The sequence below is a fragment of the Periplaneta americana genome, chromosome 1 (genome assembly GCF_040183065.1).
Source record: "Periplaneta americana isolate PAMFEO1 chromosome 1, P.americana_PAMFEO1_priV1, whole genome shotgun sequence".
NCBI lineage: Eukaryota > Metazoa > Arthropoda > Insecta > Blattodea > Blattidae > Periplaneta > Periplaneta americana.
In genome coordinates, this window is record NC_091117.1 from 35,485,278 (window position 1) to 35,507,636 (window position 22,359).

Consider the following 22,359-nt stretch of genomic DNA (forward strand, 5'->3'; position numbering starts at 1 on the left):
TAAATGTCACAAAGGAGAATCCTGTACTTTAATGGAATTCATGCCAAATTGTAGTTGTGATGAATAGATTTCTGTACACATAAGATACAAGCAGGGTCGGTCGGTCGGTCGGTCAGTCATTAATAAGGAAATACATTTTGACATGGTCCCATTGTTAAGTTAGAACTACACATTAATCACACCAAGAATTGTATCTGTGGATCAGCCAAATTATCAATGTTACAGGATAATACATTCCAGGTTCTACAGAGCGAGTCAAACCTAAGAAACCAGCACTTCTGCAGTATCTCGACAGTATGTTTACCAAGTAGATCACTAGATCTCGTGGAAAACATTCTTGCCAAATGATCTTTTGCTTACAGTAACTAGTGAATTACTCATTAAGAAAATGGAGAAAGTCTTGATTCAATTTCAGAGCAGTTCCACAAAATGTAATGCAGACTGCCATGATGGCTCAGTGCTAGCAAGTTAGGCTTATAGAGCTAATTTTGATTGTATTATCCATCTAGTATTTTTGATTTCAAGTACGGACCTGTCAATTTTTTACTAAAAATTATTGTAAGTATTGTATATGCAGGGATGAAGTTACAGGAAAATGGAGAAAGTTACACAACACAGATCTGCACGCATTATACTCCTCACCTGACATAATTAGGAACATTAAATCCATACGTTTGAGATGGGCAGGGAATGTAGCACATATGGGCGAATCCAGAAATGCATATATTGTGTTAGTTGGGAGGCCGGAGGGAAAAAGACTTTTGGGGAGGCCGAGACGTAGATGGGAAGATAATATTAAAATGGATTTGAGGGAGGTGGGATATGATGGTAGAGACTGGATTAATCTTTCTCAGGATAGGGACCAATGGTGGGCTTATGTGAGGGCGGCAATGAACCTTCGGGTTCCTTAAAAGCCAGCAAGTAAGTAAGTAAGTATTGCATAGGCATCATTCTCGGATAACCATATAAATGACTTCGATTTGAAACGTATGTAAGTGTAAGACATTGGCCCAAAAGAACTTTCGTTCCGACAATATTTCTTTTAGCAGGTTATAGTGTTACTGTCAATACTGTAGTGTGTAGTTAGTTTGTGTCTAACTATTCAACAGCGCACAGTACATTGTGTATCTGGAAAACTGAGTATCGACTATCGGGTATCAGTGTCAAAATTTTGGTATTGGTATTGGGTATCGACAAACAGCAATATCATACCATCCCTAATTTCTATATTAAATTATATCTTTAGATAAAAAATAGAAATAATGCAAGAATAAATATCATATAAAATTGTGTCTTTGGTTCGAAAATATGAAAATATACAAGAAAAACAACTGAGAACAACGAAATTAAGTAATGATTTATGTTCGTTCTGTAACAAATTTTTCCTCTATATCGGTTTTGTTTAAATTGTATTCGTGGTTTAAAAGTTTAACCTCCACAACCTGTCTTGTTTCCCCATCCATTTTACTGAGGCAATTGTCATGAGTGTGTCATGCTCGTCTCTAAGTTTAAGAGGTTAGGTACAGCTTACAGCAGTAAAATTTTGGAAATATTCAACATTTTTTTCTTCCATTACTGTATCTTGTGCAATAATGAAAATTAGTATGTGTAAAACACAGACCTTTTGCTATATGAAAAAATATTTTTACGATTTAAAAAAAATATTATTATTATTTTTTTTAATTAGTTCACTGTGCAGTGATGAAGCGTTTTAAACATAACTCAAAAACTATCCACCATTTTGTGATGAAATTTTTGGTGTGTATTTATGCATGTCATATCTACAAGAGGATGCAAGATCACTTCTCTACCTTTGATAGATTGTCTGATAAAAATAAATTCATTTTAAAAATTGTCAAATATCAGTATTTTCTTCTAACACAAAATAAAAAAAAATATTATTTATTAAGGAATGTAGTTGAAAGAGCATGATGTTGTAAACATGAGTTTCAGCAATAAAATAAAAGAGAGAGAAGATGAAAAAGTTAACAAGTTTGAGTTATGAGGTAAATGCTTCATCACTGCACAGTAAACTGCGACCATTTTGAATTTTGAAAATATTCAATTTTTTTTTTAAATCGTAAAGATATTTTTTTCATATAGCAGAAGGACAGTGTTTTACACATACCAATTTTCATTACTGTACAAGATACAGTAATGGAGGGAAAAAAATGTTGAATATTTCCAAAAATTTTACTGCTGTAAGCTGCACCTAACCCCTTAAGGGCGAGAGATAAAGTTTCGTACATTTGTAGCATCACTAGTGGTTACAGGATTGCTTTTTCATGCTTGAGCGAAATTATAAACGCAGGATTCTACAGGGAATGAATAGAAAGTGAGCCTTTCTGAGAAGACAAGTGAGGAAGAAATATAAATCTTACTAGTGGTTCGTTGGGGCTCTTCCGAAGCCCCACCATCCTAATGGCGTCAGCCGTCATCCCGTTGGCAGGAAGCTCAAACGCTGGAATTTGAGGCTCTTGTTGTGGGCTGGGTTCGTAGCTCTTCTCTGCCACTACGTCATGAGACTCCAGAAGTGCCTGTACAAATGTAATTACATTATCAGTGTACATAACATACTACGCAAATAAATATACGAGGGGGATCCAGGAAATAACGACCGTTTTGTTGTAATAATTAAAAAAAATATATATATTTATTTGAAAAAACAAAGTCTGTTACATAACTGAAGCTTCCTTTACTTCTCTACATAATCACCACCTACATTTAAACATTTGTCGTATCTGTTCACTAGCTTTAGAATTCCCGTGTTATACTCCTCTGCCGCCAGTTCATTAAGCCAGGTGTTCACTGTCTTCAACTCTTCATCACTTCCAAAACACGTACCACCCAGAAAGTCTTTCAGCTTAGTGAAAAGGTGAAAATCGCTAGGAGCAAGGTCTGGACTATAGGGCAGATGATCAAAGATTTCACAACCGAATTGATCCAGCAATTCTCGAGTTGAAGCAGCAGTGTGCGGGCGGGCGTTGTCGTGAAGAAGCACAACTCCTCTCGAAAGCATTCCTCGCCTCTTGTTTTGGATGGCTCGCCATAGTTTTCGTAAAGTCTCACAATAACGATTTGCATTGATCGTAGTGCCTTTTGGCATGAAATCCAGCAAAAGAATACCTTTGCGATCCCAAAAGACAGTAGCCATGACTTTTTGTGTTGAGAGAGTCTGTTTGAATTTTCTCGGTTTCTTGGGTGATGAGGGATGATGCCACTGACGTGATTGGCGCTTGATCTCTGGGGTGTTGTGAGACACCCAGGTCTCATCACCAGTCACAATTTCATCAAGAACGGCGTCTCCGTCTGTGTGATATCGCATCAAGAATGTCAATGCTGAGGCCATTCTCTGAGTTTTGTGTTGGTCACTCAGTTGCTGTGGAAGCCTTTGTGCACAGATTTTGTGGTAGCCAAGATGTTGCGACACAATTTCACCAAGCAAAGAACGAGAAATGTCAGGAAAGGCAATATGCAATTCGTCGAGTGATGTGCGCCTGTCTTGCAAGATTCTGTTGTTCACTTTAGTCTTCAGGTCTTCTGTGATGAGTGATGGGCGTCCAGGTCGAGTTTCATCGTGGACATTTGTTCGCCCATTGTTGAACATTTCGCACTATTTTCTCACATTTCTTTCATTCATTACAGTATCACCATACACTTCTTTCAATTGCCGGTAAATTTCTGCAGGTTTCAAATGTCGGGCATTCAAAAATCGAATCATACTCCTCACCTCACAGTTGGCGGGATTATCAATCACGTCGTTCATTTTGAAGTAACACAAAATGGACAATGGCGACTTGTTGCAACCAGTACTCACAACATTATGAGAATCCATTTTAAGTAAGCCAGTTGACCTTCAAACAAGGAAGGGGAGTCAGCTGCGTGGCGGGTATGTGCGAACGGTCGTTATTTCCTGGATCCCCCTCGTATTTCCATTATACTGTATTCAAATATTCATGCCCTGTATGAAACAATATTATATTCACCTGATCTTGGTTTCAGATGGTAGACTATCAATTATTTGTCACTAAATTTTATATCAATTTCTTTCTTTCGTTTATATAAGGCAGGAGAACAAGAGGTAAAAAAAAATAAATTAAGAATATAAATACTGTACACAGAAAATAACCAACCAAAGCCATCAAGCGCATGAACTCGCTAACGTATGAATGAAAGCTGCCAATGACTGTGTTAACTTGCAACTTCATCCTTGACAGATGAATGTAAAACAGAAATGCGATCTAATTACGTCAGCTGAGTTAATTATAACTACCACGTTAGGTGATTTCCTAACCTAATTCATATTCGTTTCATATATCGACATTTGGAAGGGCAGATTTTTAAAACTTAGTTTGTGTAAAAAGAGTATTTTTAAATATAATGAGGAATAAGCATTATATTGTGTTCATTCTTGATATAGATTCTACAACACTTAATTAGGGGTGGAGAGTTAATGATTTAATCATACCACCTCTCTACTTGATGTGCTGGTACAGAAAACTAGAGCCTGGGTTCTGATTATGCCTGCTATTGGATTGTATTATTGACTGCATTAGACTGTTCACCGACTGTGTCCTTGGTGCAGTGGTTAGCTTGTCTATGAACCAGAAAGTCCTGGGTTCAATACACGGCTGTATGTAAGAAATCTTTGGAGGATATAGGGTATGGAATAGGGTCCACCCAGCCTCATGACTGGAAAAGCTGGAGAGTGACGAAAGATGACAAAATAAGAGCCTATTAGTACCGTAACACATGTGGGGTCTCGCAGCATTCACCATGCAGCACTTCCATTCCTTCTTGTAGTTACGGAATTCATTACTAGATGGCAGGTACTTGGCTTGGCCACAGTATTTTGTGTGACAAAGAAGTTTAGTTTAGTGTGATAGATCATTTCATTACTGTTGTATCAAAAACAATAAATAATTCATTAATGCAATCTGTTAATCTATCACGGATATATTAATTTATGATATTTTTCTTCGTAAAAGCGTAAAAGAGAATATATGTTTTGTGATAGTCTAAATTTACAGCAGTTGAGGTTCTGGCTGATATATACATATATTATCAGGCAGTACATCTCACTTGACTATATGTGTCAGAGGAATAAGAATTGTTTGTATGCATCTGAAGTCTGACTAGTGTCATATGTAGCTAGTTGGCAATGTATGCAATGGAGGGGGGAAATAAATTGCGCACCCTACCCCATTATTCTCCTGGCCTAGTTGCCTCATAAATGGTGCCTTCTTGGTATCACTTTTGAGATTCAGACCTGTCTTTGGAAACAACAACAACAACGACGATGACGACGTCAAGTGGTAGGCATTAGTATGAACTCTTATTGAACAATTGGTTCTATTAAGATGCGTCATTTGGGGGGGGGGGCAAGGTAGGGCAACTGCTGTCCCCAAATAAATTTAAGATTTAAAAAAATAATAATACAGTAGTACTCTAAAGAGAAAATGTGAGAACTGTGTTCTTAATATTACAATATTCCACTTTTATAAACGCTTAAGAAATAAGAAATGAACTAATTAATTACTTTGCTTAAATCAAACCAAGGCACTATTCTTTGCTACATTAGTGGTTGTTACCTATTGTAAATACATAAAAAATACAAGCTTTTTGTTAAATGAAATTAAAATTTCTTTACCAATAAATTAGTTTAAGTTCATTTTTTGTTCACACTTACTGCAAAGTAACAGCTAGTGCATGTAAATTGTGTATCGTATATGCAAGATACATTAAAATTAAGCCTATTTGTGGAAAATGAAAATAAATAAATAAATAAATAAATACAATTAAAATAAACCATAATATTAAACCTATTTGCGACTTATAAATAAACATAAATACTTCAGAAATGAAGGAAAAATAATGACCTTCAAAAATATGTTCAGTGCATCTGATATCATGATTTATTAGTTTATATCGTTTCTTATGGTCAAGTTTACCCCAGTTAATGGGACAGAAAATGATTCAGGAAATAGGGAGGCAGTAAGCCATGTAACAGACCCAATAAAAAGTCTTGCCTCCCTCCCTTCCCCTCTCAGCAAAAACTGAAATGACACCTCTGATTCTACTGTTACACAATGATACAATACACTATTAAAGAACATGCTTTCCTCTATTAAACAGTGTTGGTAGACGAAATTATGCGGATAATGTTGTATGACGCATCTAAGTTAACTATGAGGATGGCGAATAATGAACACTGGTTATGAGAAATAGGTTTCTGTACAATGGCATTATGTCAGACATAATACTTGTATGCATCTTTTCAGCAGGGAAATATTTCACAATACATTTCTACACAGATGGCAAACAAATAACTTCCAGAAACATAAATACGAAGTGCTGAAAAGTTTAATTCCATGTGGAGTAACATATCGTTGCTGATTTTTTGAAACCTTCTATGTGACTTATCAGAAAATAATTTTTCAGGAGGAAGAAAACATTAACTGAAAATCAATAGGCCTACCCTGATCCTTGATGATGTTATTTATGTTCATCATATTCACCAACATTTTCTACCGAATTACTTCATACTCTTATGTAGGCAGGCCCATTGATTTTAATAAATTGTTTCTTATTTTCTGTAAAGTCACATAGGAGGTTTCATAAAAAACGACGATATGCTATTATACCAATTATGTAAACAAGTCTAGTAACATTTTAAAAATTTGTATCACATTTCATTTGCACTGTTATCAGAAAAGATAGAAGTTGCTTTTTAAATTTTGTAATACAGTGAAACCTGCCTTTGCGGTCACTTCATTTAAACGGCCACCTGGCCAAAAGGCCAATTTTCTCTGGAACCAATTGGATTTTCCATAAGATCAATACAAATTCTCTCTTTATTTAGCGGCCACCTCATGCTTCGGCCAGCGGCCGGGGTCTCTTTGGATTGGAACCTGACTATAACAGTCACTGTCCAACAAAAATTTTTTTCACGGATACTGTCTGACCTATTTTTTCGATGGTTAGAGGACAGAGAGCAATATCACAAGTACAACAGCTAAGTGTACAACAGTACACCCTTCATATCTTGGAGTTAGTTGGTTAGTTTTATGACTCTTTTGTCACTTTCCACTCCGACCCTGCACAGCCATAAATTCTTACTCGTTTTTAAAGGACTGAAACACGGACGTTTTCTATCGAAAATGTCACAGTATGTTTTAGGTCAGTAGTTAACCATTCGAATTTTTTTTTTTTCTCCTCTTTCCATCTTTTTCTATTTGGACCAGCTTTTACGAATTTTTCTTCTTTTCATTCAGTTGATTCAGAGGAACTGTGACGTTAGTTTGAGTCTAACAATAAATCTAGAGTGGCATTAAGTTTAGAGGTGAGACGAAAAATGATTGAAGAAAGCGAGAAGGGAACATCTGCGAGAAAAATTGCAGAAATATTCAAATGTGGAAGGACACAAATACACGGTATAATTAAGATGAAATATTAAAACAATGGGAGGAAAATATGCATGGTGGCCAAAAAAAGAAGAGAGAATCTGTGTTTAGTAATGTGAATGATTTCGTTTACGAATGGTTCAAGTGTGCGAGGGCGAAGAAATTGAGTTTTGAAAAGGCTAGTTGCAAGAATGGAAGAGGCTGACATTAATATGCACGAGAGTTGTACGCGCACAGTCCTAAAAAGTCAATGAAATTCAGTACTTTCATGCTGATTCATAAAAAACCGCAACCTTAATCAAGCGGCCACCTGATAAAACGGCCATTTTACAAGGTAACTTCAGATGGCCGCTTTAGACAGGTTTTACTGTATATAATAAATTATGACACAACACAGAACTGCACGCATTGTATTCTTCACCTGACATAATTAGGAACATTACATCCAGACGTTTGAAATGGGCAGGGCATGTAGCATGTATGGGAGAATCTAGAAATGCATATAGTGTGTTAGTTGTGAGGCCGGAGGGAAAAAGGCCTTTGGGGAGGCCGAGACGTAGATGGGAAGATAATATTAAAATGGATTTGAGGGAGGTAGGATATGATGATAGAGACTGGATTAATCTTGCTCAGGACAGGGACCTATGGCGGGCTTTAAGTAAGTAATTAAGTAAGTATAATAAATTATGATGATAGTATACTGTATTTTTCAATAGAATGAAATCTATGCATTTTATTTCACATTTGTTCAATGAACAAATCACCACCAAAATGCAAAGAAAGAGCAATTCTATGCAAATGAAAATCTACATTGTGACAGTAATGATACAGCAACATGTTGATAAAGATAATGATAACAGGATTACGATCAAAGCTAGTTATTTTACCGAATTTTCACTGCTTTAATAGACGAAGATTAATATTTCCAGACTTAAAGGAGAGAGAAAAAAGAGAGAAAAAGGCAATTTTACTGAGCATTATTTAGAAAATAACGTATTTCATGAAGGCCACAGAAGTATCAAGGCTATCATTATATAAATTAAGGTATTACTGTGGTACTTATTTCTGGCCCGAAGCCAACAGTAATATTACAAGATATGAAAGTAAAAGGTACGTACACGGTGAAGGTTACCTGTCCTATTTGTGAGTGATGTATTCGATACTTGTAACAACATTACTGAATGACTAAATTATGCGACATTAAGAACTGTATGGTAAGTAAAATATCCTTCGACCTGAATAATATTAATATGGTAAACAGAAACATATAGCTTTGGCTCACTCTTACAGAAAGTGATAATGTAACTGAGAAGGCTAAAGCTCGGATTTTTATACAAAATGACTGCTACATGTTGCACATAATCGTCTTTAACATAAGCAAAAGTGACTTTTTTTAATTACAGGAGGAGGAGTAGTAGGTTATTTTACGACGCTTTATCAACATCTGAGGTTATTTAGCGTCTGAATGAGATGAAGGTGATAACGCCGGTGAAATGAGTCCGGGGTCCAGCACCGAAAGTTACCCAGCATTTGCTATTATTGGGTTGAGGAAATCCCTGGAAAAACCTCAACCAGGTAACTTGCCCCGACCGGGAATCGAACCCGGGCCACCTGGTTTCGCAGCCAGATGCGCTAACCGTTACTCCACAGGTGTGGACTTTTAATTACATCTTAATCTATCGGCTTACATGCCTTTAATTTTACTACACATTTTGAAGAGTATTTTTCGGCTGAAAATTGCAGTGCTTTCATTTTCTTTTATATATTTAAATGACCACGCACACTGTGGTTTTTATTACTTTAGGATTCATATTGACCAAAAATGTGACCCTTTTTATTATATTACATGACATGACATTAACAATTTGACAATTATACTCTGATTGAGGTTCTGGCTGATTATGTACAACCTTAGACACAAAAAAATGACTGCTCTCCTGTAGCATAGAATTTAAGGGGGGACTCCACTGAAAATCGTTAAAATTTTCTAACAAATTTTTATTGGCTATTTCACTTCTTTAGAATGTATATTTTTATACCCAAAATAGATTAGTCCAATTGATTACAAATTCATATATTTAAATTTTGTTTTAAATTAAGGCTGTAAAGGGGTATGGCATTTAAAGAGCTGTCAAAATTATTTTTTCATTGAAGAATTCGTTTTTACAAATTTTTGATTACAAATCTAGTAATTTTTTGTTCTAAAGTCAGCTCCTTGAAGTTACTAGATGAATGTAGCACAGGAGAATTTTAATTTACGTAAATATTCATTTTAGCCTACTTTCAAATCCATTTTTCCGCAAGTTTATTTTCCTTGATTCAGCACAAACTTTTTTACGCCAAATATTAATCAATCTGGATGAAATTTTTACTGCAAGTATTTATGCAGTAGCTGCATGTTTCTAGACATTTATTTTATGAGAATGTTGCTAGTTCATTTTATTATTTTTTTTCATGAATTATATAGAAAAAAATAACATTTTTAAAATTTCAAAGAATTTTTCAAAGTGAATAAATGAGATATTTCATAAAATGGATGCATAGAAATGTTTCTCTATATCTTGTGAATGCAACCAAAAAAACCAAGCTTAAAAATTGAACTCTTCTACTAAAAACTTGGATTTGAAAATATTTCTAAAAGAATACAAAAAATAAATAAATAAAAAGTAAAAAACGTTTGGGAGTCCAAAATTTGGATTTTGTTAGTCCATCACATAGTAAACATTCTCTCAAAATATGGTTGAAAAAAAATGATTAGGAAAAAAGTTGTCATTTTTAGTAGTGATCCCTTAAGTCCACTTCGGGCAATACCTGGTTCACACGACTAGGAAAGGGATGTTTATTTTATACCTAATTTACTCCTTGAATATATCTTCGTTATAGATTATTCATAACACTTGACCTACAAACAGACAGAAAAAGGAACAAACAAACAAAAGAAAGGAAAAATAGACCGGAGTTGTGCATAAGAAATTAATTCACATGTAAAGTAAGCTCTCATGGAATCAACCAAGTTCTTCCAAAGGGGACTTAAGAGTATGGCAGCCGGTCATTTTTCTTTGTCTAAGACCGCACATCTATTATCAGGCAGTACATCTCACTTGACAATATGTGTCAGAGCAAGAACAATTGTTTGTATACATCTGATGTCTGATTAGTGCAATATCCTACTAGTCAGCGATTTATGCAATGGAGGGAGAAGGGAACTGGCCATCCTACCCCATTATCTCCTGGCTTAGTTGCCTCATGAGTGCTGCCTTATTAGTGTCGCTTATGAGGCTCAAACCTGTCTTCGGACAGTTGACTAAACAACCCTCTTCCATTTCTTTTCTTTTGCAGTCATACATTTTCTGAGCATATATCAATAAACAAATGTGCAACATGATTTCAATCATTAATCACCTAGTAAACTCTAAACAATCACTTACGTATTATGTTAATGTTATGTCAATTTTGTAGGCAATGTTACACTTCTACGACAGAATATGAACTCCAGCATGCTAACAGATGATGAGGATTAATGGAACAATAATGGAATGCCAGTGGAGCAATGAGAGTACCGCGCAAGAACCTACAGTTGAGCACTGTAACTGTCACCACTTGGAGCCACTGGGATTTGGACCCCGGTTATCAGCATGAAAAGCTGTTGCTGTAGCTAACCATTTAATTGATGTTGGCATTATTCCAATATAAATTCCCATATTTAGTGATCAGGACGATGTGATCAGTGATAATAGTTGTAAATAAGAAACAGAATAATGATGCAATTTTCAATATAATAATAATAATAATAATAATAATAATAATAATAATAATAATAATAATAATAATAATAATAATAATAATAATAATATGACGCCGCGACGTAGATGGGAGGATAATATTAAAATGGATTTGATGTAGGTGGGATATGATGGTAGGGACTGAATTAATCTTCCTCAGGATAGGTACTGATGGCGGGCTTATGCAAGGGCAGCAATGAACCTCAGGGTTCTCTAAAAGCCATTTGTAATTAAGTACCAATGAAGGAGTGAGAATGATATAGTCCTAAGCCACATAAACAAAATTTTACAGGACAGCATGTTAAAGGTTTAGAGTCCAATGCTATTAGGTGCGGTATAATAATTTCTCGGCATATAGGCCTATTTACGTCATTTATTTAGTATTTTTTATAATATTTTACTAGCGGCTTCCCCATAATATGTGTAAGAAATAAATAATAATAATAATAATAATAATAATAATAATAATAATAATAATAATAATAATAATAATAATAATAATAATAATAATTTTATTAAATATTATTACCGTATTAATTTGTTACAAGCAAATAAATACTTATTCTATATACTTCAATGAACATATGCATATTTTACTCCGAATTAGGCCTACTATTGATTTGGCATACTTATCCATGTTCCGAACTATACCGTATTCAATTGTCTTCAAAATTTCATCAAATTGTAAGTTCAAGTATTTAATTAGTGCGATTTAATTCAGATAAGTTCCGGCGTAAGTTGATTTTATTTATATCAACAAGCATTTCAATGTAATATAGGCATACATATTTATCTTTACCTTGAAATGAGGATTCTTCAGTATGTTTGCCAACTCCTGCGCATCCCTGTTTCTTGTTACTTCACATTTCCTGACAACTTCACCTGCGAGGTCAATGTTTCCCGTTCCCACGGGCTGTGCCGAGCTTACGCTATCCTCCAGGCGATCTTGAACCTACGTAAGAGAAATAAAAATGCTTCAATTCACACATCATACAGCCAAGGTAATTCATTTAGCATAACAATGTCTATGAAAATTCGTAACAAGTTACTGCTAAACGCAAATAAACAAATGTATTCGAAATGAGTAAAAGATTTGCTATACAGAATGAATCGTAAATAATGTCATTAATGTAAGTTTTCGTTTTGAACAGGAATTTAAAAAAGTTACATTTGTTCGCATCAAATTTCTGCCTATTTAAAGAACAAAACTAAAATTCTTTCAATCATTTATTATCATAACACACTGGTCACAAACTGAATGAGCGTATTGGGAATTAAATCAATTGCTTTCTCAAAATATACTATGAAATGTTTCATACCGGTATAAAACAATTTTTATCTCGGAAAAGAAGCAAAAGCGAGCAACATTGTATTAAACTGTTTTGTTTGAAATATTTCAAAGAATAACCCCTGAAATTAAAGCCATTACTTACGGTTCACTCTGTATGCAAGTTTCGTGGTAAAAGCAAAGCAAGAAAAGAAACCAACAAAACATGATCGTAGCTCAAATGCTTGCTAATTACGATACAGTACTATATACTGTAACAATTTTAAATTCACCAAGGCTCACGCGGTAATTTTTTTTCAACAACATCCAATTACTTGGGTTCGAATCTCTGCAGATAAATGAGTTGTGTATCTCTTGTCATGTTTGTCCTCTGTTTCAATAACGATGCCATCGTTTTTAATTCGAAGTAGGGGTATTCGAATGAGCAAAAAATATTTAAGATACGCTATCCTTTTCCCTTGTATCCCATTCCACTGAAACTATTATGAATGAATTATTATTAATCTAGCAAAATGTGTCTTCTACAATATCATTACTAACATACAATTCATTTTCCATTTACGCCCCACTTAGAAGTAAAACAAAAACAAACTAATCGAAGCTGTGAATAATTTGTGTACATTTCGGAAATTATAATTTTTACGAAATTAATTTTTTCATCTCGAATGAGCAATGAAGTAATTGCTCAGAAAAGTTTTGAGCTAAATGTAACAATAGTTACAGTAACTAGTAAATTTGGTTAGAAGTGTTCTGAAATAAACTTTAGCTGAGCTTTCAATATTCACATGCAATGGAGAAGAAGGGTGCTAGGAAAGAGTGGACACTAGCCGAGGCCCCCGGTATGTATCAGGCCTGAACGTATCATACATTCCAGTTAGTGACGTCACCTCAAGAGGCACAGCAAATTAAGAAGATGACGTGATAAAAATTTTGAGGAATATAAAGAAAAAATCCGTAATGCGAAAATTAACGAGTTCATAAAAATTGAAAATGGGACTGCACTATATGGTACTGTTAAAAATTGATACGAGGTAAGATGGGGTTAGAATTATGTGCAAGTAAAGATATTTTCTGTAAGTGTTATGTTTGTGGTGCAAGCAAACTTCCCGTGAAAACAAATGTAAAAGTGGCGACGAACATTTTTTGAACAACTAGGCCTATACGAAAATGAATTTCCTGTGTAGGAAAAAAGAAACGAAATTACAGACTTATAATTAGGAAGGGATGCAGATAATTCGTAAGTAATTTTCATTTGTATTTTTTAAAAATAATTAGATTAGGGAAATTATTTCTAATTTAGAAACTATTGTTGAATAAAACCATTATCATATGTTAGACGGAATAACATATATATCCGAATATTTTAAGTAACAAACAAGTTGGATTTACAAATAATTAATAGCTTCGATTATTTTAATGTAATAAATAATCAATTTGAATGTATTTGAGTGGCAATTTGCTTCTTATCGTCTTGTAATCGCGCGGTGACAGCTATCACGGTCGGCCGTGTGTTGTGATGCCTGATGTATACCGGAGGCCTCGCACTAGCCCACCTAAGTTCGCTCATTCATACAGCAGGCTGTGTTATTTTAAACGCTGGTTTTGTGCCGTGTTAAGGACATCACCAGAAAGTCCTAATTGTAATACTGGTCCATAATCCTCACAAATGTGAGAACGTAATCAGTTACGTTAATCTGAAGAAAGAAATGGTGGTGGTGGTGGTGATGATGATGATTAAAAATAAGAAAAATAAATTAATGCCAGCATCAGTTATCCGCTTTTGTCCCTCGAAAGTATGGTACGGTACAGACAAAATCGCCTAGAACTGACAGTAAAGAAAGCAATATCGATGCGTCAGTATACGACGCTTTGAAGCAATGAATGAAAAACTCAGGAGTAGAGGTACTTCAAAGTACTGTAAAGGTGCATCTACACGGTTCAACTTTTCTTTCGACTTTACGCATTCAAGAAATGCATACAAGATGAATACAGTATTTATACGCATAATATAAATTCATACACTGTATATGCGTAGTAAAGATGACGTTCAAAACGGCATACCATGTAGACAAAATCTTCATGCATCTTAATTGAACGCGTGTTTTAAAATTGATTGTTTCATTATTTTCCCCAGATTGCATGCGTACGCGCATGGAAAATTGAACAGTGTAGATGCAGCTTAATTCAATTATCTTTAGATTTACATACATTAACATCATATCTCTACATCAGCTGGACAGTATTGTATTCTTAAATGCAATTGACTCCTTCAATTTTACACTCATCACATTTCATGCCTTTCAATTATATAATTGACAATGTTTATTTACAGTACAATAACATAACCTAAACTTTCTAATATGCATTGTATTGCTCTTGCCAATGAATAGAAAGTTTTTTATGCAAGACTTGACTATACACGGTCATGGTCGAGTTAGGAGTTAAATAAGAAACACATCAATGGGACATTGAGAAGGAGATAACTATTACTGCATGGATTGAGTATTAACATCAAGGAAATAAATGATGACAAGCATAAAAGTTCACTTCTTGGCGAATTTGGAGGAAATGACAAACGTACTACAAAAACATAGTTTTTCTCAGACATACAGGAGAATTACAACAAAATGCTAGGAATATATTTATTTATTTACCAATTGTAAATCACGGTTCCGTAACTTCAGATGCTATATTGCCAAGAGATGGGTACATGAGATTAGAGAAGGCTAGTAATAACACGAAAAAAGTATATAAAGTAAGTATATAAAGGCATACACAACAATTTGGCAACACTGTGGTAATCGATCAATTTAATTAACTTCGCACAAACTGCGATCAAAGTATTCTTTACTTATAAAATATCTTGCACAAATATCTTCACACAGATTTCTTGTAACAGCAATTTAGACCTAACAGGTGGCTATAATAAGCATGCAACACACGCCAAAGTCTAGTCTTCCCGTCTTCCACGACAGTATGAGTGATAGAGGTGACTAATGCACGAACAATTTAGGCTACATTCTGAGAATTGTTACACGATTGACATCAGAATGAAGGTTAGTTTCGTATGTCACTCTGCGTTAGCACCAAGCTAATTAAAAATGTAATAAATATTTACGTTATTTTGGATGCATTTCCTTATGCTTTACTTCAAACAAGAACACTATACTGCACAAGATTAGATTTTTGGAAGAAAACAAGAATGGATTCTACGTATGTGTTAATAGCAAATAGTTTGATAATGTTGAAATTCTGTTTCAATGAATGATGACTACATAATTTTGTGTTATAAGAATGAAGTTACACGAAAAAAAGGATCCAAAAATACAGTAGTTGTGTGTTACTTCAAACTTCAAAATAAACAACTCCTAGAAGCGAATAACAAACCTAGAGGATTCCAAAAACTCGAGATCAAAGGCTGGTGCCTACTTTTGAAACGCAGCAAAAACTTTTTTCCCCCCAACTCACAATTTTGTTCAATTCATAAAAGTCAGTTACAAAGTTGAGGGCGGAGGTTGGGTCATGGCCTACTTTTGTTTGGGTTGTTTAATAACGCACTTTTATGTTTTCATCAGTTTAAAATCAAACTCTTTAAACAACGTTTTAAATCCACCAACGACGGTGGACGGAGTACCAAAACGACCAAAATAAAGACAAACAAGTTTGCCCACACCTTCCCGCTCATATGACGCCACTTCTAACTCCATTGTCTACAGTTACGACACCTGCATACCGTAGCTCACGAATACAATCAAGGTGACCAACATAGGAACGTGTAAGAGACTTAACTATTGTTTCTAACTTAAAATTATTGATCTGTAAACTGTATTACCTGTCGCACAGCTAACATATTCACCACACTTTTTAAAACTGAACAAATAATAACCACTCCCACTTACTACGCCACGTAGCGTGGTATCACGCACTCATACGAACAGTGCAACAGCACGTACACGAATACCTGTAGGGTCGACCTGTAACCGCCTGTAACTAGACTGAAATCCACACCTATTGTGGAAAACATCACCGCTGGCTTTACTTCCGTATGACATCGCTACTATGCTCCATCCGCTGAAGAGTGACTCATGTCACAAGTGTTAAAACGTTATGAACCACGTAAACAATCTTCGACATTGTACATGTAAACAAAATATAACATTTAGTTAAGTTTATATTTAACATACCACTTGGTTTGTAGTGAAGCCTTAGGAAGCACCAAGCACTAAGCGACCACCTTGCAGACTTACAAGCCTTCCAGTGACTCAACTCCGCAACTATTGCTAGTTGATACGCGTCGTACAACCAAGGACATGGATCCACGCTGGGGAAACAGTATCTAGAAGCGCTGTGATTTGTTTCAGTGCTCTTCCCCCTCATGTGCAAAACTACACCTCCATTGAATACCACGCTTCCCCCATCTGCAATCGATTCGCACAAGTCCTGTTCATACAAAGAACCTGGGCAATGATTATCATAATGCAGCCTCTTATGTTACCATCAACACACGATCAATACCGGTACCATCAGCATCAACAAAAGGGTTACGCGTGAGTGTACAGAGAGGGAAGGGCATGTTTTTAAGTCATCGGCATTGCACTTTCACTGTAATGTTCTTAAAGAGTCATCGGAAAATTCAACGGAGCTCTACGGAACCGCTTGAAAATCATTAATGGAATTCATGGGTGCTCTTCGGATTCTAAAGCTGGCCTCACTATCACTAACAAGCCTACTAACAGTACAAATAGAGTAAGATTTTTAATTAATCGATTAGCTCATCGATGACGTCGCACTTTCATCAAGTCCTTCTGTAATCAGCAGGATTTCATCGATGCTTTTCGAAACCAGTTTTTAAATCATCGAACAAATCCATTGACGCCTATCTGATTTACCGGAGACTGATCAATGGGTAGGCAGGGTTGCCACCCGTCCGGGTTTCGCCCGAACAGTCCGGAAATCTGGACGTACAATGTTACGTCTGGAGTGTGGAGTAAGGTAATTTCGGACGCCTTTAAGTCCTGGAAATCCAAGTATTTACACTTCTTATCAATTATAACCTTACTGCTGTTACGAAATTATACTAGGTAGATGGATACGCAGGTTTTTAATTACTCGTATATAGGATGTGGCAGAGGGATATGATGGTTTTTATAGCCCTGTTGTGCGACACTCAAGACGACAAAATTAATATTCTTTGAATTATTTATTATCATAATACACTGCTCTCTTATTGAGAGCATATTGGGAATTAAATCAACGACTTTCCCAAAACACTCTAAGAAATGTTTCATATAAAACAATTTTTATCTCGAAAAGGAAGCAAAAACAAATAACATTGTATTAAATTACTTTTGTTTAAATATCTCAAAGAATAACACTCTGAAATTAATGACATTGCTACCGGTTCACCCTGTAGAATGGTCGTACAAGGTTTCGTTTACGTATACATTTTTATAAAAAGTGGACTGTGATATTACTTTCCTTATTAATATAAATTAAACTTCTACAGAGCGTTCGAAAAGTCACTGTGCGCTTGTATGATCCAGGCAGAAAAAAACATTTTATTTATTTTTTATTTTTGTAGTTGCTACAATTCTAAAGTCATGGCCACATTGATTCCTGAATAAAATTATATTGATTATTTGCAACTTTTATCGATTGGAAACTGTGTTTCCGCAATAATAATCGTCGCAGCTGTTGCGTTCTATGGAGTAGAGTTCATGGTTTTTTCCCGAAAAGAAAATATTTCTTATCGAGTATGTTTCGATAAGATCATAGGTACGAAATTAGAGTAACACAAATTTACTGACAAATTTCGAAAAACAGCAGTTCCGCACCGTGATGCAGTTCGCGCACTTATCGATAAATTCCGTGAAAAAGGCTCTCGGGGGACGCCGAACCTAAACTGACAGAGGACAAATTACTGGATATTTCTATGATGCAGACCCCTTAAAGATCATTACGTAAGTTAGCACAACAAACAGATATCTGTCTTGTAACAACTCATAATGCCAAATCTGCCTTTCAGGTATAGCTCCCTGTAAAGCTGACGAATAATTTCAAGGGAAAAATTGTTCCAGAGCCATGTATCGAACCCGTGATCTTTAATTAAGCGCGCCAACGTTCTACCGACTGAGCTACCCAGAAACTGTATCAGACCCTGGCTCAATTATTCCCCTTACATCCACATACCTCAAGTGGGTTGACAGAACATCAGAGCCCAGCATTGGTGCACTTAAGTCACACAAAAGTTTTGGAGTTATGTTTTGACCAAACACCACAGAATTACTCTCACAGTTTACATGCCACACCACTACATGATGATAAACTTAGAGTTCAGGTTGACAAGTCCAGACGTCGCATTGTTTGTCCTACTTTCTTTAATGAAACAATCAATAGTGAACATTATTACAGTGCCATTCTGTACAATACTGGTTAACTTGAAGATGAAATCAAGTACGCATGGTTCCAACAAGGCAGCACCATACAACTACTGGCTGAGATTTTTGGACAACGCATCATGTCCCAAAAAAACCTATGTCCTTCACGCTCTCCGAACCTGACTGCACCAGAGTTATCAATGGGGAATAGCAAAATGTGCAGTCTATCAAGATCACAAACGCACACTTGATGTATACTATAAGCGCGTATAGGCAATAGGGAACATTTTGCAAAAAAGAACTAGTGAAAATGTTTGAAAATAAAATAAAACAGGTCTAGGTCTATATTGATGCTCGTGGACGTAACTTGCAATATCTATTATAAGTTCACAGTGAAAATGCACAGCGGTCCACACCTATAGAGTAACGGTCAGCGCGTCTGGCCGCGAAACCAGGTGGCCCGGGTTCGAATCCCGGTCGGGGCAAGTTACCTGGTTGAGGTTTTTTTCCGGGGTTTTCCCTCAACCCTACACGAGCAGATGCTGGGTAACTTTCGGTGCTGGACCCCGGACTCATTTCACCGGCATTATTACCTTCATTTCATTCAGACGCTAAATGACCTGAGTTGTTAATACAGCGTCGTAAAATAACCCAATAAAATAAAAAAAATGCACAGCGACTTTTCGAACATCCCGTACTGGAAACAATTCTCTCAAAAAATATGACGTTTTCATGCTAAAAATAACTGGCGGCGAACAGAGAGGCTGTTTCAATAGATGTAACATTTTTATTTAGAATCAAAATAGACTTCCGATGACTGCAGTAGTACTAGAAGCTATATATAAAACTTTCGTGCAGGCAGTTTGTTCTGTATGGTACAATTCACATGCTTGTTCTGTTGAAGAACAAATGTGTTAAAAGGTTTAGATTTCCGGAGTTCAAAAACAGAACACTGACACCTGTTTAATTTATTATGTGACGATTCGTTACGTAAAGAGTTTTCGGACAGTGAAAGTTATATACTTGTCACTGTGTAACTACATCGAAAACGTCTCCATAAAAATGAAAGAAGAAACTACTTTCTGATTACGATGTTCACTCAAACTGAGAAAATTAAATATTTCTACCAATTTCTAGTAATTTAATCATATTTATACATGTTTAAACTCAAAGCCCATGGATATATTTGTCTAGAATAAAATGTATATACAAATAAGAGGACTGACATTTACAGTAGCCTACATGTGTCACAATGAGCTACAATAAGCATTTCATATAGCGAATTATATGCATGTATTATTATATGAGCTGGGATTTTGATAATTATTTTAATTGTGCTTCATTCTGCATCCCTTGCACATACTGACTTCTAAAAATGCAATCATTTCAACGTTTTAATAAAAAAAAAACCGTAACGTAAGTTAAAGTTTTCTCCTCTTCAATAAACAGCCATTAAAAAAACTAGTCATGTAATACACAAAAACAAGTTCTGTACGAACATAAGCGCGAATGGTTTACATTACTCGCTGACTAACATTTTGCATTCACCTTTATAATCTGTTATCTTATAAACAAAAATAAGTATTACATTAAGTCACATACATTTATATGAACATAAAAATAAATATCCACTGTCCTTCATTTTATTATTTTCACGATATAAAAACTTCCTCTTTCTTTTTATTCTTCTCATCCCTGGAATTAGGCTTTAGACTTGTTTCCACCTCAAGAGACTAGTCCTATCTTGATAATAGACGGCCAATATAATATACTTTCACAATATGTATACTGTAACCATTCAAACTTTCGTAATCGACATTGGATGATTTTACATAAAATCCACTACAGGCACGAAGGATGAGAGAACAAGAAAACTGAGAGAAGAGAAGACAATGCAAATGGAAAAGAATGGGAATAAAATAGAGAAAAAAGGTGAAGAAGAAAGAACGATAAGAGCAAAAACGAATAAATTTGGGAAAAGAGAGCAGACCGTGAGAAAACGAAAGATGTTGAACAAGACTAGAAAATGTACTGGGCTGAACGAGACAAGAAAAGGTGCTGGACGATGCTGGAGGAAACGAAAGAAGATGCTGGACGAAACGAAAAATGCAGTAAGAGACGAGAAAAGATGCGGGATGAAACGGAACAAAGTGCGAGACGAAAAGGAACAATGTGCGGGACGAGACGGGACAAAGTGCGGAACGAGGCGGGACGGGACAGGACAAGATGCGGGGCGAGACAAGACGTGGGACAACACGAGACAAGATGCAGGACGAGACAAAACGAGAGAATACGTGGGAGAAAAACGAGAGAACACGCGGGAAACTGTGAGAAAATGCAAAAAAGAAGTGAAGGTGCGGAAAAGGGGAATAGTGAGAAAAGAGTAGAAAATGAGAAAAGAGTAGAAAATGAGAAAAGAGTAAAAAATGAGAAAAGAGTAGAAGAGGCGAAAAAGGAGAGAAAAGAGTAGAAAAGGAGAAAAGAGTAGGAGAAAAAGGAGAGAAAAGAGTAAATGAGAAAAAAAGTAGAAAATGAGAAGAGTAGAAGAGGAGAAAAAGGAGAGAAAAGAGTAGAAAATGAGAAAAGAGTATGAAAGGAGAAAAGAGTAGAAAATGAGAAAAAGGAGAGAAAAGAGTAGAAAAGGAGAAAAGAGTAGAAAAGGAGAAAAGAGTAGAAAAGGAGAAAAGAGTAGAAGAGGAGAAAAGGAGAGAAAAGAGTAAATGAGAAAAGAGTAGAAGAGGAGAAAAAGGAAAGAAAAGAGTAGAAAATGTGAAAAGAGTATAAAAGGAGAAAAGAGTAGAAAAGGAGAAAAGAGTAAAAAAATGAGAAAAGAGTAGAAGAGGAGAAAAAGCAGAGAAAAGAGTAGAAAAGGAGAAAAGAGTAGAAGAGGCGAAAAAGGAGAGAAATAGTAGAAAAGGAGAAAATAGTAGAAAAGGAGAAAAGAGTAGAAGGAGAAAAAGGAGAGAAAAGAGTAGAAAAGAGTAGAAGAAGAGAAAAAGGAGAGAAAAGAGTAGAAAATGAGAAAAGAGTATAAAAGGAAAAACGAGTAGAAGAGGAGAAAAAAGAGAGAAAAGAGTAGAAAAGGAGAAAAGAGTAGAAAAGGAAAAAAGAGTAGAAGAGGAGAAAAGAGTAGAAAAGGAGAAAAGAGTAGAAGAGGAGAAAAAGGAGGTAAAGAGTAAATGAGAAAAGAGTAGAAGAGGAGAAAAAGGAGAGAAAAGAGTAAATGAGGAAAGAGTAGAAAATGAGAAAAAGAGTAGAAAATGAGAAAAGAGTAAAAAATGAGAAAAGAGTAGACACTGAGAAAAGAGTAGAAAAATTACAGTAAAAAGTGGGTAGAAGACTGAAGGACAAGAGAATTAGAAAAGGTGAGAAAAATGTCGGACACAGTAAAGGGGAGGAGAGACGAAAAGGAGAGTAGCGGTGGAGAAAAAGCGAAGGAAAAAATGGTGACTGGAGCTTCACTGGAACATTTGAACGTCAAGATTTTTTCTTTTTCTATTTCAGACTAC

General features: G+C 35.5%; 1 protein-coding gene across 7 annotated transcripts in view; it reads right to left on the bottom strand.

Annotated features, from left to right (window-relative positions):
• Positions 1 to 22,359, bottom strand: part of vari (MAGUK p55 subfamily member vari) — a 218,911-nt gene that overhangs the window by 37,068 nt on the left and 159,484 nt on the right. For 6 of the 7 annotated variants that reach the window (XM_069818466.1, XM_069818476.1, XM_069818487.1 and 3 more), the window contains 2 exons: positions 11,985 to 12,137; positions 2,382 to 2,537 (listed from right to left, as the gene is read on the bottom strand). In XM_069818466.1, coding sequence (XP_069674567.1) covers positions 2,382 to 2,537; positions 11,985 to 12,137 — 309 coding nt within the window. Of the gene's footprint in view, positions 1 to 2,381; positions 2,538 to 11,984; positions 12,138 to 16,305; positions 16,451 to 22,359 lie in introns of those variants that run through there. The other variant, XM_069818496.1, reaches the window with a different exon arrangement.